At 48.1% G+C, this 26,687-nt stretch overlaps 4 protein-coding genes; 2 read left to right on the plus strand and 2 right to left on the minus strand.

Annotated features, from left to right (window-relative positions):
* GSTUM_00008257001 (uncharacterized protein) lies at positions 1-2,026 on the minus strand (the record flags this gene model as incomplete). Its single annotated transcript, XM_002839947.1, has 3 exons — positions 1-426; positions 988-1,344; positions 1,730-2,026. 3 exons carry the CDS (start codon positions 2,024-2,026, stop codon positions 1-3), a joined length of 1,080 nt encoding a protein of 359 aa, XP_002839993.1.
* Positions 2,027-11,607: 9,581 nt separating this feature from the next.
* GSTUM_00008260001 (uncharacterized protein) lies at positions 11,608-13,634 on the minus strand (the record flags this gene model as incomplete). XM_002839948.2 has 4 exons in its annotated part: positions 13,142-13,634; positions 12,615-13,086; positions 12,119-12,547; positions 11,608-12,056 (listed from the first exon to the last, which is right to left on the minus strand). The coding sequence occupies exons 1-4, from the start codon at positions 13,310-13,312 to the stop codon at positions 11,608-11,610; spliced, it is 1,521 nt and encodes a 506-aa protein (XP_002839994.1). The 5' UTR covers positions 13,313-13,634.
* A 3,607-nt stretch (positions 13,635-17,241) lies between these two features.
* GSTUM_00008261001 (uncharacterized protein) lies at positions 17,242-18,960 on the plus strand. XM_002839949.2 has 3 exons: positions 17,242-17,653; positions 17,711-18,304; positions 18,366-18,960. Exons 1-3 carry the CDS (start codon positions 17,440-17,442, stop codon positions 18,635-18,637), a joined length of 1,080 nt encoding a protein of 359 aa, XP_002839995.1. The 5' UTR covers positions 17,242-17,439; the 3' UTR covers positions 18,638-18,960.
* Positions 18,961-19,237: 277 nt separating this feature from the next.
* On the plus strand, positions 19,238-20,809 carry GSTUM_00008262001 (uncharacterized protein; the record flags this gene model as incomplete). XM_002839950.2 has 1 exon in its annotated part: positions 19,238-20,809. The coding sequence occupies exon 1, from the start codon at positions 19,304-19,306 to the stop codon at positions 20,807-20,809; it is 1,506 nt and encodes a 501-aa protein (XP_002839996.1). The 5' UTR covers positions 19,238-19,303.
* Positions 20,810-26,687: the final 5,878 nt, after the last annotated feature.

Here is a 26,687-nt window from a genome sequence, read left to right on the forward strand (position 1 = left end):
CTAAGACTGCGGCACCGGGCTCGCACCTCCTCCCCCTTCTCCTCCCCCACTGGCAGCACCACCTCCGCCACTCCCGCCACCCCTAGACCTCCTCTTTCTCCTCCCCTTCCACTCCCCCTTAACGACCTTCATCAACAGCTCCTCATCCTTTACCGGAATCCAACTGGTCAGCACCTTCATGGAGCCTTCAAAGTCACTCTTGAGCAGGATCTCCCTCATCCCATCGATTAAAGCGGCGCTGGTTGCGTGTAGGACGTCCAGACTCCCACTGAAGGCGGGGGTGACGGCGCTGGAGGCTGGGTCCGGGTCACCGAGGAGCATGAAGACGTCCCAGACCCGGAGTTGGGCTGCGAAGGGCATCGAGTAGTTGAAAAGGGTTAGGTACCAACGTGTTCCGTAGGTAGTTGGGGTTACACCTAGGCTTGTCTGTTTTGCGGGTGATTTGTTAGCTGGTTTAAGTTACTTTGTCTGTTCTCCTTTCCTACTGTACACAGTAACCGGACGGATGGCGGAGGTTGCAGGTTGGTTAGTTCGGGGCTGCATTGGGGATGGTTGGGAGTTTCCGAGAGTGGGCTTGTACATCGCCCTTACTGATTGACTTCTATTCTTTAGGGCCTAGGTCTGGCGAAGCAAAGGTAAGGGGAGGTGAAGATCTCGACCCCTACCGCACGAAGGGGTGATGTGGTGGTGATGGTGATGGTGCGGGGCTCGGTTCAACGGTTGCGAAGAAAGAAAAAAAATCCCGTCCCGATGTTGTAGTCCTGGTGGCCTCATTTCACCACCAGCACCACCGCTCACCCACTGCCTGTGCGGTAGCAGCCTTTGTCTTCCTCCCCTCTTTCCTTTCTTCTCTTGCTCGCAAAAAAAAGCCTCAGACTCTTTTCCGCGCCACCCCTGTCCTGAAACTTCGGGGGCGGTTCCCCTGCATGATTTTCACAAAGGGTGAAAGAAGGGAGATTTGTAAGGAGAGGTGGGAATCTATCTTACCAATCGCCGGCTAATTTGTCCACCCTTCATCCAACTGCCCTCAAACTCGTCTAAGGCTTGCATCAATCCACCGAACCCAGCCTGATAAAGCTTCTCCAATCCCCTCAATTCGAACATGCGCACCAGCATTATGAAGGTTGTCTCCTCATCGTAGTAGCACAGCAGTGTTGCCGCTAGACTCGCCATTCCCTGAACATAGCCTACCTCTGGGAAGTAGAGTGAGAGGGCGTGGAGGGTGCGGAAGAGGAGACGTTGGCCGCCGCGATACCTGCGTCGGAACATGATGTGGGAACTAATTGTTCGAGGAACGTCTAGGTCTATCTGGACGTCATCTGCTGATGGCCGTTCTATGAAATCCTGTATTCAATCAAAAAGTTAAATTAGATCAATGTTTTTGAGACCTGGTACTTGGGGCAGTTTGCTGTGATTTTGATAGCGTAGGGGCTTGATTATGTGACCCCTGGGCAGAACAATGAGTTGCGAAACCGGGAAAGGCTCTTTGGGGATTGTCGTGCGTACCACCACACCACCAATGTAATACTTTTTCCAGCCGCTGTTTCAGCAACATATATTGCAGAAGAGTCCCACCCGAGGGAACCTCTTGTCCGTGAGGGGAGTAGTTAGTTCAGCCGAGCCCGGTTTTTTTTTTCCACCTAGCCTCTGGCGCGGTGTCTTACCCAAGCAATGTGGGGAGCCCTCTACACAGTATCAAAGAACAAAAAAAAAAGGCAGGGAAACCAACAGTATATATCGTCACTAACTCAGTGTCACTCCTCCCAATCCCACGTCTCTTAGCGCTTGCCGTCAAAAACGCATGCCATGCCGCCGCTCTCCAACAATCTGGAATCCCCTTCCAAGTTCTGCTAATCAACTTAGCATCCACCGTGACGAATCCCCATTCTGTTCCCCCTCCTTTACCTCCTTCTTCTCCCCGCTCCCCTCTCTTCCGAACCACAGCCATCTCCCGCCACTTCTTAGATCTGCTATTCTCCTTTGCGTGGAGAGTAGCTGTTGCGCCGGGGAGCGGCGAGCGCAGCATCTCTGATGCAGATGATGCAAAGGGGGAGAGCTTGATTTGTAAGTGGTGAGCCCGCTTTTGAGGGGCCGTCGAGTGCAGGTGTAGTGCTGTGGAGATACGCTTTGGGGGGACGAAAGCTGAAGATCTTGTCTGGGGGTTTGGTGAAGGGAAGGCCGGGTTCGGTGTAGACGGTGCGTACGTCTGATCGATGAAGCCGTACCTTTAGTTTCACATCGTGGGTTAATTTCTAGTTTCTATATCACGTGATGTGTGACCAGGGGTTCCGAGTGAGATTCCAAGATCGGGGATGAGCTGAAGGAAAAAGCAAAAACAGTGCAACGTCTCGAAAACGTCCAAGGAAACATAGGACGTCCCACAGCGCTTTTGCAAAAACACTGGTACGGGTAGCCAGAAGAGGGCGACGAAAGGAAAGAAAAGGACTTTAAAAAGAAAGAGCTAAACAAACCGGTCCACGTCTCCCCCGTTAAGATCCTCCCAGTCCTCCGTTCCTCCAGCTAAAAGAAATTCGCTCCTCTCCATGGATGTAATTCCCAAACCGTTCGGTCTATCGACACTTTGTTTGACCTCTTCCTCCGTCGGACCACCAAGTGGTTCCTCTGTCTTACCAAGCAGTGGACTCTCGGTCTTATCCACAGCCAAACTAATCCTTCCTTCAGCCTCATCGCCAGATTGCGAATTCCTTGCCACATGGCTATTGCGCGTAACCTTACTTCCCCCTTTCCCACCCTCTTCCAAGATGCTCGATACCCGTTTCGAAAACAGACTCTCGGCATCACTTCCCCCTAATCCTACTCCAGAATCGTACAGCGAGCGAACCTTCAAACTAAGAACCTCATCCTCAGGCGATATCGTTGACGCCGCCGCCAAGCTCCGAACAGATTTCGCGTCTGTTATTGATGCTGGACCTCCGTGAGGTCTTGAAGGAGTCGGTGAAGACTTCGGCTGTAGCACTGCCGAAGGGGTACTATTGTTAATTCGCACGCGGTGGAAGGCCGGGTCAGGTGACATTGAAAAGGCGGATGCACGGCCAGTATCACGTTGACAGAAGGACTCTGACGAGCGAGCCCTCAGGTGGTACATCAAAGGTGGTTGTTGAGTGCTCGTTGCATCTGTGGGAGTTGGTGGTATAGGATTTGACCTCATGTTCGGTATAGGAGGAGTAGGTTGAGATTGAGGACGAGTCGTCATCGAGGTCATCGCCGCATTCTGGGGTAAGACCAGCGGTGTCCGTGCGGGCGGATGAGGAGGGGTTTTGTGGGGCGATGAATCGCCGCCCATAGCTGTTTTTCTTTTTTCTTTTTTCTTTTTTCTTTTTCCCCTGGTTATTAGAATAGGCTCTTGGTGAAATTGACCTTTCTTTTCCCTTTTTTTTCCTAGAGCGATGTATATATTATTTTATGATTCTTTTCTAAATTTAGGATTTTATTTCCGAAAATGATACCGGTGTAATACCAGCAGATTGAGTGTGATTTGGTACTGTGGTCCACCGAAAACCGGGCGAGATCCTCAATTTAACAAGGGATGGATATTGCTGAGCGTCCCGGTAATGAAAGTAGAAACAGTGGCGGAATATAAAGATGAAAAGCTGCGGTTGGTGGGAGAGAGTGTGTGCGTTGCCTTGAAAGAAAGGGAGGGCAGCGACGCTCGGTGATGTTGTGGCTTGCCAACTGAAGGCTGCAGCTCCAGGTACGGGGGTTTCGTTGGTTCGCCCACAAAGTTGATTCTCCTCCTGTTGGTTCGCTCCCCGGGGGAGAAATAGGATGTGCTGAATTCTAGGAAGCTGTCAGACGAAAGCAATGATATTTCTTTATTTGGATGCAAAATTTAATGAGAAACACGCTATCCGTATCTTTTACCACTAAGGGGGAGGAAGGAAGGAGAGGATGGATGGGAGTCAAGTACCGGTACAGGTGCCGTAGGTGGCGTAGGTATGAAGAATACACACCCAGGTGCCCTATGATACGCGGTACACAACCTCTCCACCAATAGTACTAGAGCCTCGTAACCGTCGTCAGTATCATAACAATGAGGGCGAAAGCGAAAACCAGACGACGATGAGGGGCAAGAGCAGAAGAAGTAGAACAAAAGCAAGGAGAAACAAGAGGGAATGCAAGGCACCATAATAATAAGGCTTGCCCCCCCCCCTCCTTCTATCATACCTGCCCTCCGCTGCTATGCTCGAACACCGGTACCATTATACATCTTTGACGAAGAGCGGTACTTTATTTCTTGTTGCTACCGGTATTTCTTCCACCTGGTTACCGCACTTGCTTGGCTACCTTCCTACGGTGGTCATTGCTGTTGTGCCTGTGCAAGTGCACCCATCACCTATCACCCACCAATACAGCACACCCCTCCATCCGCCCCCATCCATCCGTTCCCATCCATGCATCTCTCGAATTCATCCTTTCCCTGGGAACCCTCTTTCGGGATGACCCTTCTACTCGCTGACCGATCTCGATTCTTCGCCCGCAGCGCAATTTCCACTGAGCAGACAACCCCTTATCCTGCCTGGGTGTTCCTCGCACGGCCTTTCGTTCCACTTGGGGCCAAACTTGCGTTGATTGGGCCCCTTAAAGCAAAAACTCTTCCCAAACGGTCGCTCGCTTGGCGTCTTGACAGCTCAAAGCACAGGAGGAGATACCCTTTCCTTTTCCTCCCCTCCCCGTTAAACGTTAACGGTAGTTGGTCGCCTGCTCTCATGATTCTCATCTTATTATATTTTATTTTTATTCTATTCTATTCTATTCTGTCCCCGCCTTGCGCCATAAATCTATGTACGAGTACGAGTACAAGTAGAGTCCAGGATATCCCCCCTGGAGAAGAAATAACTCTCGGTGGTAAAAATTTCATATGATACCGTAATCCCCCTTCCCACAAGAGCCGGAACCCACGCAATCGCATCAACACAACTTCAATCAACGTGCCCCCCCCCCCTTTCGCACTTCCCTTCCGGCGATGTTTACTCGGAAGGGGGAACAGTGGCAAAGAGATATCATAGGAAAAAAAAAATACATAAGAGTAGTCCGAAGTAAGCACTTTTGACTTGACTGATTTATGCCCCTAACAATCTCATTTGTGCATCGTGCCGCATCCGCAAATGAATAAACTGTCTGATGGGCTTTGAGCCGTGCTTGTCGACAAGTGCTACCTTTGTTTCTGACAATACGGTACTCGAGCATGTCTGCTGTTGGTGGTGGTGGGTGTGGAGGGATGGGACAGAAAGAGGCGTTCACGCGTTGTCACTCGGAAAGGCATATCTGGAGTTTTTAGCAGGCAGACTCTCTGGGAGGGCTGGAGAGTAGAGAGGGCAGGGGCGGTGGGGGGAGTGGGAGTGGGAGAGGCGAGCCTGGCTGCTTTGCCACTACATAATCTGCGGCATTTGGACCGAGATGCCCGCAGTAACACTCAATTAAGGTTCTACAGCGGAGCACAGTAGCCAGAGTCAGTACCAAATCTCACTCCAGGGATCGACGTGGCCAAATCTTAAATTTCTATACTTATTGTTACTCCACTGCAAGAGTGGCATGATGGGACCTGCTCGTTCACCTACGGTAAGTAGACTGTAGTTCATGCTCTGGTAGTTTGAAGTGGCTCATCTCATTTTTCTCTCTCTCTCTCGAGAATGGGAAAGAAATGAGTTGATTGTATTACCACTATCTATTGGATGACTTCTTGCAGGCAGGCATGAATTTGTAAATTTTATCTAACAAAAACGCTGCAGGTGTGATATTTACGCTTGCAAGGATTTGATTGATAATGTTTCAATATTCGGAGGCAAAGTTCATTCGGGCAATTTTTAGCAGTGGTGTTTACATGAAGGATGAGGCCGGTTGGAATTTGGAAAAAAAATTTGTTCTAAACCTTAATGGGAGGTCATCCATTGGTATAATATTATTGCACCTCGGGTCGTTATTCCCGGTGCCAAGGGTAGTCATTTTATCGGGAACCAACCAGGTTTATGGAGAGAGAGTGCGTGAGAGAGAATAAAAGGGAAAGTTATTAGAACCTCTGGCCTTTGTGGGAAGGTGAGCTCTCCGCACCTCCGAACAGTACCGTATAGTAGACTGTCCCCGGAGGGATATCAAGAGCTTTATCGTACCAGCTCGTGCGATCCTCACCCAGGCACGATTCCTCTTCCGCCAGCTTGAGACTAATGGCCATTGCAGGACCAACCATTCCAACCCGGAACCCGTGATAACAGCCCATCACTCGTCAAAAACCATCTACCAAGCCTTCACATATCAAACAAAACAAGTCTACCGTAGTGGACAGCGGGTGTTGGTCACCCAAGACATGTCATGCTAAAACACTGCACTACCATCCAATCATATGATATTATGACCATATATTTCAACCGCTGCGATTCACGATACCGTTTCGAACATACCATTACGGAAGCATCCAACTTAGCACCGCCACTCGTACGCTACTGGGGATTTCAGTTTTCACTGGCTAAAGCTTTGTGAGTGTAACCAGACGAAGGGCCAATCTTGGATCTCTCTCTCTCTCTCTTTTTTTTTTGGGGGGGGAGCTCCTTACTAGTACTGCCACAGTAGCTCTACGGTAGGATATGTCGCTCTCTGAGTGGGCGAAGTGGCCCACGAGCCAATCACACTGCTTCGCCTCACTAACATTTAACTACCGGCAGTGCACTACAGGACATTATCATGTCATATCATACTGGGTACTACACCATCCTCACCAAGTGAAACACCAAAGAGCTTACTCACCCACCATACAATGTTCAGTGCATAGTGAGAACGTCAAGAACTCGGTACGGTGTATGCAGTGCCTACCGGCCGGCTTTTCCGGTAGATCACGACATCTCATCTCTGACGCTGAGAAAGTCGGGGCGGGGAAGAGCTTAAGCACTTCTAGTGCATGAGCATAGTATGGAAAATGGGTGAGTAAGTATTGCTCTATCAGGCGTGACTGATAGAATGAAATGAGATGCGTGATTTGTCTTGGCCCATCTTGTGCTTGCAGAACCGCATATCTGAGGTGTCGGTGTGCGAGGGCTATGATGGGTAGGGACAAGTGTGCATTTTGGAATACGAGCTATGGTTGTGGGGACACTCAGGATTTTGCTGCCTTGTCGGCAGATTCTTTGTATATTTGGTGCAACATTGTATGGTGTGAATGTTGAATGCATTTGGATGATTAAAGATGTTTCAAAAACAGAAACAAGGACAAAAAAAATCAGGGGAGCATCGGGGGGGATATTGTATCCAGAGGGTGAGGAATGGGCGGCCTGAGGCTGTGCGGATTCCTTTCGTGTTCATTCTTGGTGGGACCAGGGTTTGCTTTGACCACTTTGTTCCCGGCTCTATGGAGCGATTGGGATTAAACTTGAATATAAGCCATGAGGCATGTCAGACAAAGATGTGAGTGAAGTGAGGGTTTTGCATGGGTATGGTATTATGTGGTGTTGTGAGTGAACGGTGTGATTTTTGAATTCCTCTTCAATTCAAGTAACAAAATATCATAGAAGGTTAATAGAATATTCCGTTGCATCGGGATAGTCTTGCATCGGTCAGAAGTATTCTACGGGAAAGGGAAGGGAGCTTGTGTGAGTGAGGAGACGACAACCGATGGGGCGAAGCTAAAAAAAAAAGTGGTTGTCTTGGCAGCTCGGGCATGAGAGTGACCCGCTGCAGCATTATTCCGCAGAGTATCAACCATAAAGAAGGGAGAAAGCGAAGGTGAAGCTCGTCCACCTACCTATCCTATCCCTTTAATCCTCACCGCCTTCTCCCAATAAAGCTGTCGAATTACCGACAAGTCTCTCTGTTCCCTTCTGCCAGATGGATTTGGGGGATCCTTACGACGACAACAGTTTCGATGTCGGCACTGTACGGCCTCGCGTTCTGCCCCCGGATCTTCCCAGATCTCTTAACGATCGACGGAGGACTCCACCTCTCGCTACTGAGACTGAAGTTTACGATGCCTGGCAAGGTACAGTGACTGGCCAGCCCCTCTCTTGATGTCTTTGATAGTCTTATCATCTGCTTCTACCAACTACCCCGGTGATGTCTTGACCCCGCAGAGGGTATCTTTTCGTCATTCCTCCTCACACAGCTCCTGATTCGGTTCCCTCCCCTTCGGAAATTGGGATTCATGTTCAAATTCAGTTTACCAGGGATGAGGAAGCTAACTGTGGCTCAATGCCTGAATTCTGGTCAACAGGCGAAGCTCAATTCATAACCGCACCCGTCCCCGCCCGGTTAAATTTCAATCTCGACCCGGACTACCGTGATGGCGATGACGACGACGAGTTGGTGAAGGGTATCGCGGATAGTGACAGTAGGCTTGTTTCTATGTTGGCAGCTCAAGAAGCATTCCGGATGGGTGGGTCGGGTCTGGGGGACGTGGACGACATCGTTCGTAACCCGAATCTTTCGGAGGAGGAGAAGAGAGAGTCACTACAGAAGGCGCTCAACATGGCTGCCAGTAGCGGAGATGAGGCTCGGATACGGAGAATATTGGAGGGTGAAGGGAAGGGTTATGTGGACGTTAATGCGCCAGATGAGGAAGGGACAAGCCCGCTGATATATGCAAGCTGCTTCGTACGTTTCGTGTTTTGCTTCCGGCGCGTGCAAAGAGGATGAGGGCTGATTATTTTATTTTTTCCCTTTTTTCCTTTTTTCGGAATAGGGACATGAGGATGTTGTTTCCGCTCTGTTGGATGCGGGGGCCAACGTTGACCAACAAGATAGACACCAGTGGAGCGCATTGATGTGGGCTATGACGAACCGGCATAAAGGGATAGCAAAACTGCTGCTAGATCATGGCGCATCACCAGAGATTCGGAGCTCTTCGGGCAGAAGAGCGTTTGACTTTGTGTCACCTAACAGTGAGATATCTGACTATCTGCATCGGAGTGGGTATATTGGCACGGCAGGTGTTAGTGATGACTTTTACGACAACGGCTTGGCTCAAGAGAGGTTCGAGGAGGAAATGGCAGAGAATGAGATGAAGCGAAGGATGATGATGGAGAGTGCAATCAATCTGGAAGTGGACCTCTCGAGCTTAGGGCTTGACGAGCAGCCCGAGGTGAGATCAGGGATAATCCCTGGAGGATTTGGGCCGTTTAGCGGATTTGGGCTAACCCATGGACAGTCGCCCGGAGATGAGGAGGGCGATGAACTCCAGGACTTTGTGTGGGATAAGTGTCTGAACGATCAGATGTTTGTCTTCCAAGAGCACGAATTGAACCGGATGCTGGATGTTGTCATAACCAATATGTTACCGCAGCGGTCACCGAGCCAGAAGCCTGTTCCTGCAAATGTTCTGTTTCTTAGCGCTCGGTATGCGCATTACCATAGCTCACCTGAACTCTTGTCCCGGCTTCTCTTGTCTGCAATGGATAAGATTAATAATGTGGTAGAAATGCATCAGCTGGATATGACTATTCTTGCGTTTTGGATTTCCAATGCAAATCTTTTGCTTCATTATCTGAAGAAGGACGCTGGCCTGGTGGGTGCCACAATTGAGTTCCAGCAGCATCTCTCAGAGTTGATAAACGAGATATTTATACTCATATTGCGGGATGCTGAGAGACGGATGGATAGAGTGATGGACCAGGCAATGCTAGATCATGAGACTATCCCAGGATTTGAGGATGTCCATTTTCAGAATGAATGGCGGCTGTTCAAGCCCAAGCGGAAATCGCCTGAACCCTCAATGCTTGAGAAGCGGTACCGACCGCCATCTCCAAAGCAGCGGGCAAAGCCCGCTCCCCGCAATATCACCTCCCTGCTATCTTCTACATTGTTTGTTCTGGATCTGTATGACATCCATTCAGTAATCATTTCACAAGTTCTGAGCCAACTATTCTACTGGATCGGTGCAGAGCTCTTCAATCGCATCATGTCCAATCGGAAATACCTCGCTCGGACAAAAGCAATGCAAATCCGCCTTAATGTCTCAATACTAGAAGACTGGGCGCGGACAAACAATCGCCAGCCGGAGCACTATGAGAGCGGAGCGCTCGCGGCTAGCGGCGAGAACGTGGCTGATGCAGCAAGGCGCCATCTAGTACCCGTCATCCAACTCCTGCAATGGCTCCAATGCTTTAGTTCCCTGGGCGAAGACTTTGACGCTTTAAAATCAACAATTAGCCAGCTCACGCACTTAAACCCCGAACAACTCCTCCACTCGACGAAGAACTACAGACCAGAAGTTGGGGAGAAGGGACTTCCCAGAGAAGGAATGAAGTATCTAGTCGGACTCAAGATGAGGAATTACGACAAGAGCCACAACAGGGCCAAATCCCTTTCCACCACGCCTAAAAAGGGGAATTCGGCGAATAACACCCCCGTATCCCCGGTTGCCGGCAACACACTGGGCCAAAACCAACTCCCACCGTCGCCCCCACAGAATAGCAACCCTACCATAGTGATAAACGAAGACGAAGAGGACGCTCCGGAGAATTTACTACTAGACCCAGGCCTCATGCTGCCATTCTCGTTACCGACGAATACAGATATGCTCATATCCTATGGCGCTGGGTTAGGCGGGATGAATCGTGAAAGGGAAAAAAAGTATCAACCTTCGGTTCCGCCAGAGTACCTTACAAAACTGGATTTTTCGAATGGGGCGACGAGGAATGGCGAAGGTGATGGAGGTGGGAGTGGAGTTTCGGGATGGGAGGATGAATGATGAATAAAAAGTGGGGTTTTTTTTTCCTTTTCATGTTTTCATTTTTGTTTCCGTTCATGAAGTAGTAAAGTTAGTGGGTTTTTTTTTTTAGTCTTTCTCTTGTTCCTCTTCGCCGATTCTGTTCAATTCTGTGCTTGAGACCTCTTTTTTTATATTTTATTTTTATACTTTTTTTACTTTACTTTGGATGGATAGGATAAAGTACCGGTGCGGTAGTATTGGATACAGTAGGGCAAGACGCTGAATTGGAATGAAAAGTCCTTGTAAAATGGGAATATCATATACTACAACGTTTTCTTTCTTTCCTTCCTTCCTCCTTTCCTTCTCCGTTTCTATCTTTCTGGGATTTCAATTTATTATTATTATTATTATTATTATCGCCATTATCATCATAATCCGATATCAAGAGGACTTCCCAAAAAGAAAAAAGAAAAAAAAAGTGTGTGTGAAGAAAAGCAAATACGTATCATATCTCGAAACAAAAAGTGAAACAAACCACCCGTATGATGGAGGAGAAAAAAAAAAACAATTCCAAACTCTCAGACCGTGACCATCACCCATCACACTGGAATCAAAACAGAACAGCGCGCAATGGTTTCCAGTTGACGCCTTGTCCTGTTTATGCTTGGGGTAGGAATTTGCTCGGTTTGGGTGGTTCCTCTGGTTCTGGTGGATGGTGGGGGTGGGGAATGTTGGCTTTTTCTTCTTTATTGTCGTGGGTATAGTTTTCTGGGTCATGGGGTGTCACTCGTTCTGAGTTGGTTCTTAGCTGTTGGGAGGTGGCTACCGTAGTGGTGGGTGGGGGAATTGTTTTCTGAAGCTATAGACCTCAGCAATCCGCCGAAGCCCCGAAAAGCGAAGGGTGGATGATATTATAATATTATAACATTCCAACCCCCCCCGAATCCCTTACTCGCTCACTTCCTCACCCGAAACAAAGCTGCCCCAGACCCAGGCTTACTAGCTACGATCGCGTTCTCAACCCTCTCCTTGGAGATCCCCGGGAACTTCTTCTCGTAATACTCTCTCTTCCAAGCCTCCTTCACCGCGTGGACTTTATCCTGCGGGACAAGGTGCACGCTGCAGCCACCCCAGCCAGCGCCGGTGAGACGGGATCCGTACGAGCCCGCTGAGCGCGCGATCTCGCACAGCGTGTCGAGTTCAGGGCAAGAGCAGTTGTACAGGTTCTTACAGGACTCGTGGGATTCGTTCATTATGGCGCCGAGTTGGATAGGTATTTTGGTATCTGTGGGGTATGGTGGGGAGGCGGTGCAGGAGTCGAGGAGGGCTTTGAAGGTTACGACGCGGTGGGCTTCTTGGAGGACGTGCAGGGCACGGGAGCCGAGTTGGAAATGACTTGCGAGGACTAGAGGGGTTGTTAATTGGGTAATTGTGGAGAGGAAGAGGTGGGGGGGGGGGGGAATTTACTGGGGAATTTGGTCATGCAACGTTGGACTAATTCTCCTACTGTTAGATCCAAAGTTTCGGCTATTTCTTCCCTTGTATAGCCTTTTTTGCCTAGGTATTCCCTCGTGTCTTCTATGAGTTTCTCCAATTTCTTGTCAAGTGGGAGGTCTTTTCCGAGAAAGTACTTGTCCATGAGGCCTTTGAAGGAGTTACCCAGTGGCCCGGCATCTTCCGGGAGTTGGCCCAGGTTCAGTTTCTTGGCTAGGATCTGCGCAGCGAGGGTGCACTCTACTACTCTGAGGTTGTAGTTTATCTGCCCTGTGGTGTGCTTGTCCGCCGCGACGAGTGTGTCGGCAATGACGAAGGTGAGCTCTGGGGTGGTCTCCGGGAATGCTACGGGTATTGCATCGAGGGTTGGGTGGAAAGAGATGTATAATGCGCTGCCTTGGTCTCCGAGAACGGAGGCCGATTGATCCATTCTGTCCACCGCCAAATTGTCATTAGATCCTTCTCTAACCCCCAGGAAAGACCGAGCAGAGCACTTGCCCCCCAGAATTGACCCCAACATATCTCTCCGACACCACCGCCAAATTAACAAGTTCCTTCTTATCAACCGTCCCATCCCCCATCGCCGTCAGGGACGCCAAAGCACTAGAGCAGGTAAAAGCAGCACTGCTACTAAGCCCAGCTCCCGGAGGGACATTTCCATCAGCAAGGATCTCCATCCCAACGTTTTTCGGTGAGAGTCCCTTCCTTCGGAGCAGCTCGAGAGCTCCACGGAGCCCGGCTCTGAAGTAATTGCTCCATTCTAACTGCGCAGCATCGATTTCTAGCTCGCCCTCTGCGGGAACCTGGAATTCGCGATGGGGGTATCTCTCCAAGATGTTGGCGATCTTGATGGTATTGGTATTTGGAATCGCGCGCACTGCGAGGAGAAAGTCGGAGTTCACAGCCATAGGAAGGACAGAGAAGAGCATGTAGTCGATGTGCTGGGTAGTTTTGTCAGTATTTGGATATTCAGGGGGAGGAAAGGAGGGTTCCTACTTCCCCGATGATGTTCACCCTCCCAGGGCTTCTGGCAACGTAGTCCGCCGGGGCGCCATACCTCTCCTCAAACTTTGCCAAAAGGTGCTCCCATCGTTGCTTCTGAGCGGCTCCGAATTCTGGAGGATATATTTCCTCGATGGTGAGTACTTCTGGAACTGGTTCGCTCATTCTGTCTGTCCGCCTGTTGAGCTCTCTCACGGAGATCAGGAGCGGTAGGGAGAGGGGGGGAAGGAAGCGCGAAGAGTGAAGGTGAGGTGACGGAACGGAGCAGTATAGACCAGTAGGATAGACCGGAGAGCGGAAGGGCGGGGCGGTGGGGATGGGGAGGTGGGATGGACATCGGATGGTTTGGATAAAGTGTTTATGTTTTTCCGGAGAGTTGGGGTTTGCCGGAAGCTACGGTATCGCAATAACTTGATGAAATCGCTGGGACTACCGGTAATAGATACCCTGGAGGTTTGGGGAAAGGTCATAGTGGGATTCTCTGATTTCAAGGGTTGGTGCAGTGCTCGGGTGCTCGAGTACTTCGTATGATACAGCAGGGCCTTGAGAACATTTCTGTGATTTGCTGGGTGATTGGTGGCGGGAGACCGAGTAGAACCGTTAATCTCTCCTACCACCAAACCGTTGCGGTGCCAGGAGGGGAGTTGGGGACATGTGAGGGGAAGGGGTGCGATTGGCTCGCAGGCTTCTTGGGCCACTCACGGGGCGGTACATTGTGACCCACCGTGGCAGTTTTCAGGAGGAGTATTGTACTGTACTGTACAAGTGCTAGTAATCGAGTACTGTATCGTAGTCTACTGAGTACTGAGCGGTATCATACTCTGCCTACACTCACCAAATTTTAGCCAGTAAGTTACCAGCACTTCTCCACGAAAAAGCCATTAGCCTCAAACCCCCAACCAGACCAGAGCTGGCGCAGCACTTGTTATTGGTCTACCCAGGATCGCGATGATCCTGCCCATGGTTCAGCAAATGAGTAACCTGGGTAGCGGTATCTTATAAGACATCACTCGACTCGGCTTCCCGCTATTGCCTGCCCGCCTGCCTTGCTGGTGCCTTGACCAGACCGCCTACGATCTGCGCCCCCCGCCCCGAGTACGATGGGTTCTGCTGTAAACGAATGAAAGACAACGCTGGTGTGTTGACAGGAGTTCCCCGGTTTATTCTCGCTCTCTTTCTTCGGGCCATTCCAGAGGGTAACTTATACATACGATAGCTCATCAGTGGCATCCCATCCCGGCTTCACCACATAGGACTCCATGACTGGTATTGGTATTTCATGGTGCGGGATACCAGTATTAATATTATACCAGTGGATCGCAATTCACCGGAAGTCACTCTTCGCTGCGGCTGAAAGTGCACACTTCTAACTGCCCCTTTTTTTCCTTTCAATAGTCTGGTAATTCATGATTTGTTAGAGTAAATTTATGCTATGAGCTCTGCATCGGCACGATGGTCTGATATCATGGATTATCGGAGGGTGGGTGCCTTGCTTTTTTTATAGCTTGGCGCGTAGGGGGTATACTCGAGTATATGAGTGAAAATCGGGAGGTTCTGTCTGGGTCGCTGTCCGGCTATAAATGGCAGGGCTGTTTATCCAAGAGTACGATATGTGCACTTTCTGCTGGACCTTCGGTGGCTGCTCCGTCAAGCAGATCTTTCTTGTCGGGGGTAGTGGTGGAGAATTTCGGTATCGGTTGGTGTCTTGCGCTACAAGGGTATGATAATAATGTGGAGGAGATGATACTCCTGGTGGGTTCGCCCAGAGGATAATTGGATGGGGGGGAGTGATCGTAAATGCTCATTTTGGGGCAGTGCTTCTCTCGGCGCGCTGTGCGCTGCGACTGCTGCAAGAACTTCATTTGCGAGTTAAAAAGTCTGATGAGAGGTGCTATTGCAATCCGGGCGGAAGGGCAGGTTTGGTGGTATGATAAATATACGATAACAATTGTTTTTTTGAAAGTGCTACGAGGTTACGGGTAGGAAGTGGTGGGGGGGTTACTGTACCGGTACCTGAATCATGGTACCTGGGGTACCACGTGTGTGCCACACAATACAGGGGGTATAGACTTTGTGGTACGAGAGTTGAGAGCTTGATGGGGGGAGATGGGGTTCGGGAAAGTGGAGGAGTTCTGGAGAGGTATGGTTAAGTTGCGCGCAGCCTTCTGTTGTGGATTGGGCGGAGGAGGGGGGGGGGGAGTGTGTACTCGAGTATGTATGTGTGTGATAGGAGGAAACTTGTCATGGATTTACTATCTTCTGGTATATCGATATGCATATTTTCCTGGGAGGAGCATGGGTTTGCCGTGAACTACTATGGAACGTGATTGATTACATCCTTCCAGGTGCATTGAGGTGAAAGGGGAAGTTCTTGAACTATGGAGAATCTAGTTTACAAAAGAAATGCTTGCTGCGGCTTGAGGTTGCAACATCTGAGGAAGCCGGTGCTGGAGAGATTGGGTCGCAATGTATTCGTGACTGCTGACGCCCATTTTTCCACTAAATGGTGTTAAAGACACCTCAAGAATCAATGAATCAATTTTGCCAGGACGCTTCCGGGAATAGGTTCGGGGCCAGGTGAACTCGTTATTCATCACGGAAGAGGGATCGTAGCTAATATAGGTGGATGAATTGGTGAGGGAATCGCTTTTTTCATGCACAACGTCGTGCCGTAGTTTCGAGCTTTATGTCCTGATATACCTCCGTAGGATAGGGTAAAATAATCCGGCATGCTGGAAGCCGATGTTCATAGCGGTCGGGGTGTCAGAGGAGACCCAGATATCAGCCCCCAAGCTGTTGGTGTGTCGCTTGTGTTCGAGTAGGCTGGGTTGAGGCGTGCTGTGCCAGTACAATAAACCTTTAAAACGAATTCAAAGGTAAAAGTCCACCTAGCTTCCAGTACGATGAGTAACTGTGCCATGCCAACCCATGCCAGCCAATTGTGCGTCCACGCCGCATCAACTTCCATCCAACGATAGACGGAACCACAGCCGTCCATCCACCGCGCCGTGTACGGTACCGGCACAGTACCGTACTCAGATGCCAATGCCTTCCTCCGTACGGCATGATTTAACTTGCAACCACAGTATTCTCCAGTATAGGGTTGTATAATACTCGAACAGACTGACACGGAGATATCGCCGTAAGGCTTAGCACCAAGGGACATTCTCGAAGTATTCCCGTTTCGGGAGTAATAGGACATATCTCTGGTTTCTTTGTTACCTTGTTGAGTCAGCACTCGTCATGGCAAGGATTCCGGTTTTTCTTTTGAAAAGATTGTCACCTGGACTGTTTGAGGTATCGTATTGTGATACGAGGTGAGGATTGCCTGGTGGTCGCAAGGGTGGGCTTCCATTCTTTCCTAAGGTGGACGAGTGAGAAATGAGGCTTTGGGGCAGGGGATTTGGGGCGGATGGAACGGATGTTGCGAGGGAGTTGCGTGGTGTGATATGTACTGTACTGTATTTGTACCGGTATTCTGGGTGGAGGGAATTCTGCCGAGGAAATTTTGGGGATGGGGAACTTCTTGGATACCGGTAACGTGATTATACCTATATTATGGTGATTGGGGAGGTACTTGTGCGCTGATGCTGGCAATCCCTTCGCAATGGACGGAGGAAGTCGCTGATGGTGATGGATGCGTGTGGTTGAAGGGGCAGAGCTCGAAGAAATTTGTTGTGGCTATGCTCTGGACACTCTGGAGCTTCTGTGCTTTCACTTGCCTTCTTGGGTTTCTTGGGTTGGGTTGAACTTGTCACTAACCCCCAGTACTCGTGCTACTCGTACTGTGGCATCATATGATACCAGTAACAGAAAAGGGTATTTACCGATATCCTATGTACTGTAAATACTAGTACAGTGCTCGAGTACTGGTACTAATCTAATATCATATGTATCATACTCGAGTTTGCAGAGGTATGATACAGCGCCTGAGTTTTGTATGTTGCGCTCAGTGTAACATACAAAACTTAGGAGCTCTACCTCCGTATGGTCTATCGTGCCCTGTTTTTGTTATTAAACACATTGTTCCATTGCCGGTGCCAACCAGCCAACTGCAGTTTGCCTTGCCCCCTCCACACACACACCGTCCCCCCCCCCCCGCATTTACTTTTCTGTTATCCTAGGTGCCGTTTGTGTGCGGGATCTTGCCTCTCTGCCACATCCAAGTATAAATTAAGGTGCCCCTTCTCACTCCAGTTGATCGCCCTCGCCAACATCTTGTTGTTCTCGTTTCAACGTACTTCTCCACACCTACCACCCATACCACCACGAGAGGAAAAAGTTCGGAAGTGATGAGTACTACTAAGAACCCTGTCGGCGAGAGTGCTGGGGGCTATCTCGCTTCTACTTCAGCGTCCGGTGGTGGTGGTGCAAGGTCGACAAACACTGAATCTCCTTTGATTACGGTTCAACCCGCCAAGCGTAGCGATTTGCAACCTTCCTATGCCCAGGTCCTTGAGGAGGATCCGAACGATGCGTCTACCACAGGATGGTATGGGTCTATGAGTACGCATCACGGATATTCTAACCATGGTTTGGCCTATCACTGACGTGCTTTATCAGTTAGCGGTTTGGGATCTGTTATCGGATTTCTTGGTGCCGTCCCGTGTTGCATTGTTTGCCCGAATCCTTACAAGCCGGTCCACCAAGGTAGTGTCGGTCTCGTTACCAAGTTTGGGAAATTTCATCGCGCAGTCGACCCTGGTCTCGTCAAGATCAATCCTCTTTCCGAAAAGCTCATTCCTGTCGACGTGAAGATCCAACTCTGCGAGGTTCCTCAGCAGGTCTGTATGACCAAGGATAACGTCACGGTTCACCTTACCTCTGTTATCTACTACAATATCGACTCGCCGCACAAAGCTACTTTCGGTATCTCGAATGTGCGACAGGCGCTCATTGAGCGCACACAGACCACCCTTCGGCACGTGGTTGGTGCTCGTGTTTTGCAGGATGTTATTGAGCGCAGGGAGGAGCTTGCCCAAAGCATTTCCGAGATAATCGAGGATGTCGCGACTGGCTGGGGTGTGCACGTTGAAAGCATGTTGATCAAGGATATTGTCTTTAGCCGTGAGCTTCAGGATTCCCTTTCCATGGCCGCCCAGAGCAAGCGTATCGGTGAGAGCAAGATCATTGCCGCCAGGGCAGAAGTTGAGTCCGGTAAGTCATCTGAGGTCTTCGAAGATGCTTTGACCGTCATTAATTGCTGACAATTCTATAGCCAAATTGATGCGCCAGGCTGCCGATATCCTCTCCAGTGCGCCAGCAATGCAGATCCGTCAACTCGAGGCAATGCAAGCAATGGCAAAGACGGCAAACGCCAAAGTCATCTTCCTACCCACCTCAAATCCCAGCCTTCAGCAGTCACTCCAGGCTTCCGTCGGCAATGGCGAAGGCCCTAGCAGTGGCGCCGGTCGCCCCTCGGACTTTGGGGATGACCTGGATCCCTCCTTCAATAGGGCTTTGAACGCTCACATTGTATCGGAGATGTAAGAGACCGATACGCTTAGCTGTCTGGCTGGGATTGTGTTTCTCATTTCTTGATTTCTTGATTTCTACTTTAACTTACCTTGTTGGGGAAAATGATATTGGGGATTAGCTGGACCCTTTCGTCCCCGTTTGGGTATTTGGGCTGAGGTTGGATTCCGTTGGAATGGGATTTGGGTGTATCAAACAAAAGTAATGGTTTGGGGTTTTCGGGATTGTTGACACGAGGGAAGGATGGTTGATGTTCCCACTTGATAATAGTTATTATTATGCACGAGAGCCATCTCTCGAATTATTAGTCTAATGAGAATTTTTGCCTTTTTTTCTTCCGTCGTATGATAATACATTGGTAAGGTTTCCCAGTGGAGAGTATCGAATTTTGGGTTGTGAGGCTCTACAGTACGGGGGACTGCTCCGCCATACTGCACTGTGCTTGTAGAAGAGCTCTTTGTTTTCAAGATTAAATCCTTCGGAAGCAAAGCGGTTTGCCGCGGATGGCTTAATCAGGCTGTCCAATTCGGGTGTTAGTACGGTAAGTCACAGTTACCCCCCAAAAAAACCAACCAATTATTATCCTTCAGGTATCATCGTGACCTTCCGCTTTCAGCTTGGGTAGGGAATCTTCTATGGTCCTTTTGGTGACTATTAGGTTTGTCGTTCCTTCATTTCGTCATGTCGACTTCTTCCTCCATAGATTCCCAACTGGCCATCGACCTCTTTGAAAGATCGTCCCCATCGTCTCGAAGATGTTTTCTCTCAAAGCTCGCACGGAAGTTCCATCCTTCTGACTGGAATTACATACATACTCTGCTGGAACAGACACCATTCTTCGTGGATATCATTGGCGCACTCTCGGTTGAGCTCGTCTTCCAGGTGATTCAGCACCTTGACCCGATTGACACCATCAGGATCCGTCGCGTGTCGAAGCGTTACCATGAAATATTCACATCGGAGGACGTTTGTCGCTTTCTATCCAACAAGCTTTTACCGCTGGAAGATAACCCCTCACAGCCGGGGTCATGGAGGATCTACTATGAGAATAGGGTTTCGCGTCGATGGGCATTCCTCAATGGAGAGTCTCACAGCGTTGAAGAGCTCGAGCATTCCACTACGATGAATATGACCTCCTTCTGTCATAGAACGTCACAGTTTGCATACGTGTTTGATAATTTTACTAAACTTCAGGTCGTGGACCTGTCTACATCTCCCATCACCGAGGTTCTTCAGCCGATGTTCTTGCCGAATAGATCTCGTATCCTGCTGGTACAATTGCTTCCTACGCATGTTGTTGTGGCTACTTCTATGGGGGTGTGCTACGCTTGGAACTTGTCAACGATGGAATGGCATAGCTTCAAGTTGCCCAACGCGCGTGTTACTAGTATCCACGGGGACGGGAATTTTGTCGCCATATCAGTGTTGAAGATCCTGGTCGTTCACGATGTGGTGAAAGAGACTTCAAAGACATATGAAGGGGGACTTATTGAATGGCTCTGGAATATCGCGGGTTCGGATATGAGGTTCCATAGGCTACTGGTTGATGCGGAGAGAAAAAGGGTCTGGACACTCACTGAATCGATACCTCTCGAGAAGCGGGTGGTTCACATGTTAGATCTTTCAACCGGGGCGGTGGCGTTGAAGGAGATGGTTTTGGAACCGCAGCCTGAGGGCAAGGACTACAATTGGGAGCTGAGGGATGGGTTGCCTCTATACTCTGGGAATGACTGTTACGACTTTGTTTTTGACTTTGAGGTCTACAATCGGACCGCATGCACGAGTAAGGTGTCTAGGGCGAGTAGACTTGTCTTTGACCTTCGAACTGGTGACTGCTACGGGGATATGTTCAACCTAGAGGCCTGCGGGAAGCAAATCTCCACCGACCTATTTGCCCACGAGTACAACGGCTTGATCTGCTGCTACAATCACCACATTGCACCGGATGGAGAAGGGGGTGAGGACGGCTTTCCGTCTTCGGATTTTTTTGTTCCGGGAATGGCTTATCGCACACCTGAGAAGATGGAAGCCAGGTTCCGCTTTCTCCATCTCCCGAATTCAGGGAAGGTCGGCGGGGATAGAGCTCCGCGGCTATGTGGTGCCATGACGGAGAAGTTTGTCTTGTTGGTTTCGCACTGGGATTCAGGGCCACTGCTCTTGGTGAGGTTTAAGGGGATTCATGAGTGAGCGCGGACCACTCCACTGGCTGGGTTTTATTGCTCTCCTTTGTTTCCACGACTATGCTTTATTGGATGAATGTAGAACTGGGTCGGTTTCTTCTGGGTGGGAGTTTAGGCTGGAAGTGTCGTCGCGGGGTTGGAGTTGCATTTTTCTTAGCGTGTCACTAAAAAATAATAATCCGAAACGTAACTCCAATCCGGAGACTTGAGTGCTATTTTTCATAGTTTCTTTGGCCGGATGGGTTTTGCGGTTTTTTTCGTTGCGGATACTGGTAGTGGTGGAATTTTTCCTTGGATATGGGTTTATGTCAAGTGCATTGGATCTCACTCTTATTAGGTGCATGTTCTGCTCGGGAGCTCATGGACATAGATGTTTTTATTTGAGGGACTTGCACTTGTATGCAATTTTTGAGTGCTGTGTATCCGTGATTTCCGAGATATATGATATTGCCTCATCCGGTGCGACTGCTACGATAACCGGTGCGCAAGGGTCAATAGCCTACTCGAGTATAGGTGTTCCAACCATTGGCTGGGTTGGTCATTGCAGTTTAACTAAATTACACATCGCAACTCACTATCCTGTGGTCGGGAAGCATGTCTTAGGTTGAAGATACAAGTATTAGTATAGAATAATGGTGGAGGACCAATCGCACAGAGGTGGAGGGAAGACCAAGTGGATATGTGTGGAGAATGATAGCAGTATGTGGACAAGAGTAAGAGGTAAGGTAAAAAGTGACTTTCATTCGTCCCTTTCTTCCTATCATATCCAAAACGGTAAAGACAGCAGTATAAGTAAAACACAAGCAATGAATCCTGATCCCTCCTTGGATCACCACACCCATCACTAGCTCTCCATGCGCACTGTCCTTTCCTCCGTACGATACACTCCCGTTATAACAAAGGAAAGACAAGCATAGAGAATCCACCCTGCCAATCTCTGAACCCCCACACTGATCTATTGAACCTCCGAGCTATCCGCCAGACTCCCACAGCTTCCACAATCTACCCTGACCAATCCGCATCTAACCCGAACCTTCGACAGAAGAGAGGGAACCTGATGTATGCGAGCATAGCGCTCGCCTCAAGAGGAGCTCATTGCTTGGTTTGCGACGGCAGAAGTCTAGATAATCCCCCCGCCCGAAATTCAATGCATTGAATAGTACAGTACGTATTAGTATAATCTAAACTCGGCTCAGCCAATACCGCCTACCGATCTCCAGCTGGGGTACAGTATCACGGGGAGGTACTTTTATGATGCACCGTAGCCACTTTCAAACCCCTCGATAGTCCTGCCCGGGCTAGCTATTACCGCATTATCTGGCCATACTGGAAATGGCGCTAACACGAAGGATCAGTATGTGGCGTATTTTTGAGGGGGTGGCAAAATAAGCGAGTATAAAAAAAAAGAACAAGTGATCTTTCATTTGTTGGCGGACACCTGTGGGGGATTTTCCTTTCTCTTTTCCATTCTCCCATTTACTAGTACCTATTCTCTATCAACAAATTCAATCCCGAGATTGTCAGTTTCCTCATCAATCGGAGGCCCTTCCTCTGGGCTTGCCATCATTTGCTCGTTCTGTCTCCAATCACCCATTTCGAGAAGTGTAGTTTCAATCCCCTTTACGGCTAACTCATCATCTGATGATCCGTCAATAGGTAGTGTGAGGCCTAACTTGCGAAAGGTTTCAACTACAGGTTCTTGATGCTTGCAGCAAAATTGATCCCATGCTTCTCCAACTGCCCACGTAACAATAACTTGGCGCTATGCAATGGCAGACATGTTTGACTTCGAAATCTCACTGTGATTAAGGTGATTGGTCTTCTCATACTGATCCAGGAGCTCTTCAAGAATATCGCGTAAAATGCTTTTGAAAGGCTTGTTGACAGAAACATCAAGTGGCTGGACTAATCCAGTATATCCAGGGGGAATTAAGGAAGGAATGATATCGTGAGATTGTAGGGTAGTCAAAAACACTTTCTGTAGAATGAAATTTCGCTACATCCAGTGCAAGTAAGCATCGTCCTAGTAGTTGAGCTAGCACAAGTAGGTTATTGAGTTGATCGACTAATAGATTCAAGTTTGCATAAGCCGCTTCATTTCAGCAGACCTTAACATAATTATCATACCGTGCCATTTCTTCATCCACTTTTTGCTGGTAGAACTGTGCCTTCTGGCCTTCGTATCTTTTATAACCAGTACAGGTACTCAGTTATTGGTTTTATTTTATGCTTTGTTTTAAGTATCGCTTTGATACTTGGTTTGTTTTAAAGTATTGCTTGATACTTGGTATTGTTTTATGTTTTATTTTAAGTATTGCTTTGATACTTGGTTTTGTTTTATGTTTGTTTTAAGTATTATTTTGAAACTTAATTAGTTTTACCAAAGCATATCGCTTGATATCTTTGACTAGTTTTATTTATGCTAGATACGAACTGATTTGTATATTTAAAGACCGTCTGATTCTACAATGGAAAAAGACAGACTTTGACAGATAGTATGTCAATATACTTGGTTGAACGGTTACTCTTTGTTTTCTCAGTACACCTTCAAAGTATCCTTTAGTTATAGTTCTCGTCTCCTCTCTGGTAGAGCAGGCCACCTGTTAAACTATCATATCTTACTTCGAAATGTGATTAGCATCTTGTGAACACATTACATTTTTTTAACCTCAGCAAGTCGTTGAGAACCTGTTACTTGATTTAGGCCTGATTAACCTATCGACATCCACCTTGGAACACTAGTAGAGAGAAGCGGCAGAATCACAGTACATTCAGCTTTATCTCAACACCAACATAGAGTTATTGATGACTAGGAGTGGAATACAAATCTAATGGAAAGACCTTACAACAAAGAGACAATCCCGGCACTCTACTAAAGAGCCAGAAGAATCCACAAGCATGGAAGGACTACAACCTCCAGGAGAATTCCCTCCTATCTCAGCTAAGAAGCCTATATTTAAATCCTTAAATGATCCTGAATCCAGTAGCGAATCTGATATGACTAGTACTGGTGGAGGACCATCAGGAGGAGGACCTTCAGGAGGAGGAAAATCAAGTGTGTGACCAGAAAAAGAAGAAGAACTCGAATTGACAGACCTCGCTGGACTCAAATTCCACTTATCATCAAAGTTCTCTGGAGAGGAGAAAGACCTCAAACCAGAAGCTTTTGATCAATAGACAACTAAACTTGCATACTATCTCCTCCTGAAAAAGGTATATGTAGCAAAACCTACATCTGGACTATATATAGGATCATTCTGTGAAGAAAAGGCAACAGATACTTACTGTAACGTGTTCGCAAGGTGCTAATCACGTTATCGATAATGGATACGATAGTAGGCAGGTGGCCTGCTCTTCCAGAGAGGAGGCGAGAGCTGGGAACTAAAGGAGGCTTCGAGGGTGTACTGAGGAACAAAGAAGTAACCGTTCAACCAAGTATATTGAAATACTGTCTGTCGAAGTCTGCTCTTTCTATCGTAGAAACAAGCGGTCTTTAAATACACAAATCTGTTCAAGTCTAGCATGAACGAAACTAATCAAAGGTATCAAGCGATACTCTTTGGTAAAACTTTTTAAGTATCAAAGCGATACTTAAAACAAAACATAAAACAAAACCAAGTATCAAACGATACTTAAAACAAACTAAGTATCAAAGCGATACTTAAAACAAAACCAAGTATCAAAGCGATACTTAAAACAAAACATAAAACAAAACCAAGTATCAAACGATACTTAAAACAAACCAAGGATTAAAGCGATACTTAAAACAAAACCAAGTATCAAACGATACTTAAAACAAACCAAGGATTAAAGCGATACTTAAAACAAAACCAAGTATCAAAGCGATACTTAAAACAAAACATAAAACAAAACCAATAACCAAGTACCCGTACCGGTTACATTCCCCAAAACAAAACAACTGTTTAAACAAAAAAAATCTAATAATCATCAAAAGCGGATTCCGAAAAACTCATGGCTTCAGTTTCCGCAAGAAATTCCTCATCATAAGTATCACACCAAGGACAAGATGAAACTCTAAGGAAACATTTAGACTTGAAGAAGTCTAAATCACAGTAGTCACGAATACCAGATTCGTGCTGTACATCAACCCAAGCATGATCACAATCAGGACAGTAGTCAATCCAGAGGATTTCGAAATAGTCTTCAAGTTGGATAGCATCGCGGTTCAACAACAGTCCAACAACCTGTTGTTGCTGCCTCACATTGAGCTCCACATAGTTTGACATCGTTATGGTAATCGGATGGTGATTGGTGACTAGATAAAGTTGTCGAGGGCCTGCTCCATGGCTTGATTCTCCTCATCGCTGCTTTCAAACTCCGACTCAAAGTGTGGTGCCCAAAATCCATCTCTAGCTTCGAGTTCCGCGTGCCATCGCTCAGTTTCTGGCATTGTAGGTGTCCAGCACATGGTGATATAATTGATTGTTGGGGGAAGGGATTCGTTTGGCATGTTGTCTTTCCACCATTCGTTCACCATATTAATAGCGTGCTCTAGTCCTTCTAGTGGTTCCCAACTGTTTTCGCTCGTCAGATATCCTTTCCACTTGACTAGGAACTGATGGTTTCCATGCCAAAGGCGGTGGTCTCGGATTTCTTCAACTTCCCATTCATCTTTCTTTTCAATGATGATAGGTGCGGGTCGAGAGTGGGTTCTTCCGGGGACCTTGGAGTCGTCATTTGGGTGGAACCGTTTGACAGCAGAGGCGTGAAAGACTGCAGTATTGCGGCGGTACATGCGTCCATCCATCTGGAGAGTGTAGTTCTCTGTGTGCTCGTCAAAGGATATGACTTTGAAGGGTCCACGCCATCGGGGTTGCAGTTTCTTGCTGCGTCCAACATTGGTAATGAACATGTTACCGTGTACCATGAGCATGTCTCCTGGTGAGATCGGGATATGTTTGCGTCGTCGTTTCTGGGCAGTAGTGGTGCTTCGGAATCGGGCAGCTTTAACAGCTTGGAAGGCATCGTTCCGAATTGCTTGGTGGCGGTTTAGGTGGTCGTCAGAGGCAGGGACTGAGGAGTTCTTGAATAGTGTTGTAGGTAGGAGGGGGTATTGACGGCCAAAGACTGCCTTGTATGGTGACATTCCCAAGGTATCTGAAAATCCGGCATGGATATATGCAGCGAGCTCACCATGGGCTGGTTCCCAGTTGGTTTGTCGTTCATTGATCATGTTCCTAATTCCGGTCTTAACTTCGCGGATTTTTCGTTCTGCCTGGCCATTAGTCTCATGGTGTCCAGGGGCAGCCATAATATGGTTTATTCCGAGGGAGGTTAAGGTTTGCTTTCAGAATCTGGCAGTAAAACGGGGATCAGCGTCACTGACAATAGATAAGGGGTACCCATGGGGGGTAAACAGGTATCGTTGGAGGTTATTCCAGGCGTCTTTGGAGGAATCGGTAACTTTCATTAGAAGGAGCCAGGTATATCCAGAAAATCGGTCCACAGCTACCAAGATGGTGTCAAATCCAGCGGATTTGTTGAATGGTCCTGCGAAATCGATGGCATATGATTCGAATATTTCACATGGTAGTTGGAGGGTCTGTGCTTTCCCTTCAGGTAGTTGTGTTCGCTCCTTATTTGCCTGGCAGAGTTCACATTGTTTGACAAAATCGCGGAAGTCCTTTCGCATTTCAGGCCAGTAAACATCTTCTGAGGTATATGGAAGGTTGCGGTCGGCACTATGGTGTCCTTTGTTGTGAATCTCGGATATGACATATTCTCTAATAGTCATTCCATTGAACATATAACCTTTTGGTATGTATAGGCAATGTTCACCATAATGGGTGCTGGTAAAGACCATTCCATTAGATATGTTGTAGGGGGCGAGGTCTCCATGCCTGGAGCTATCCATGGCTTTGAAG

Source organism: Tuber melanosporum (genome assembly GCF_000151645.1).
Source record: "Tuber melanosporum whole genome shotgun sequence assembly, scaffold_44, strain Mel28".
Lineage (NCBI taxonomy): Eukaryota > Fungi > Ascomycota > Pezizomycetes > Pezizales > Tuberaceae > Tuber > Tuber melanosporum.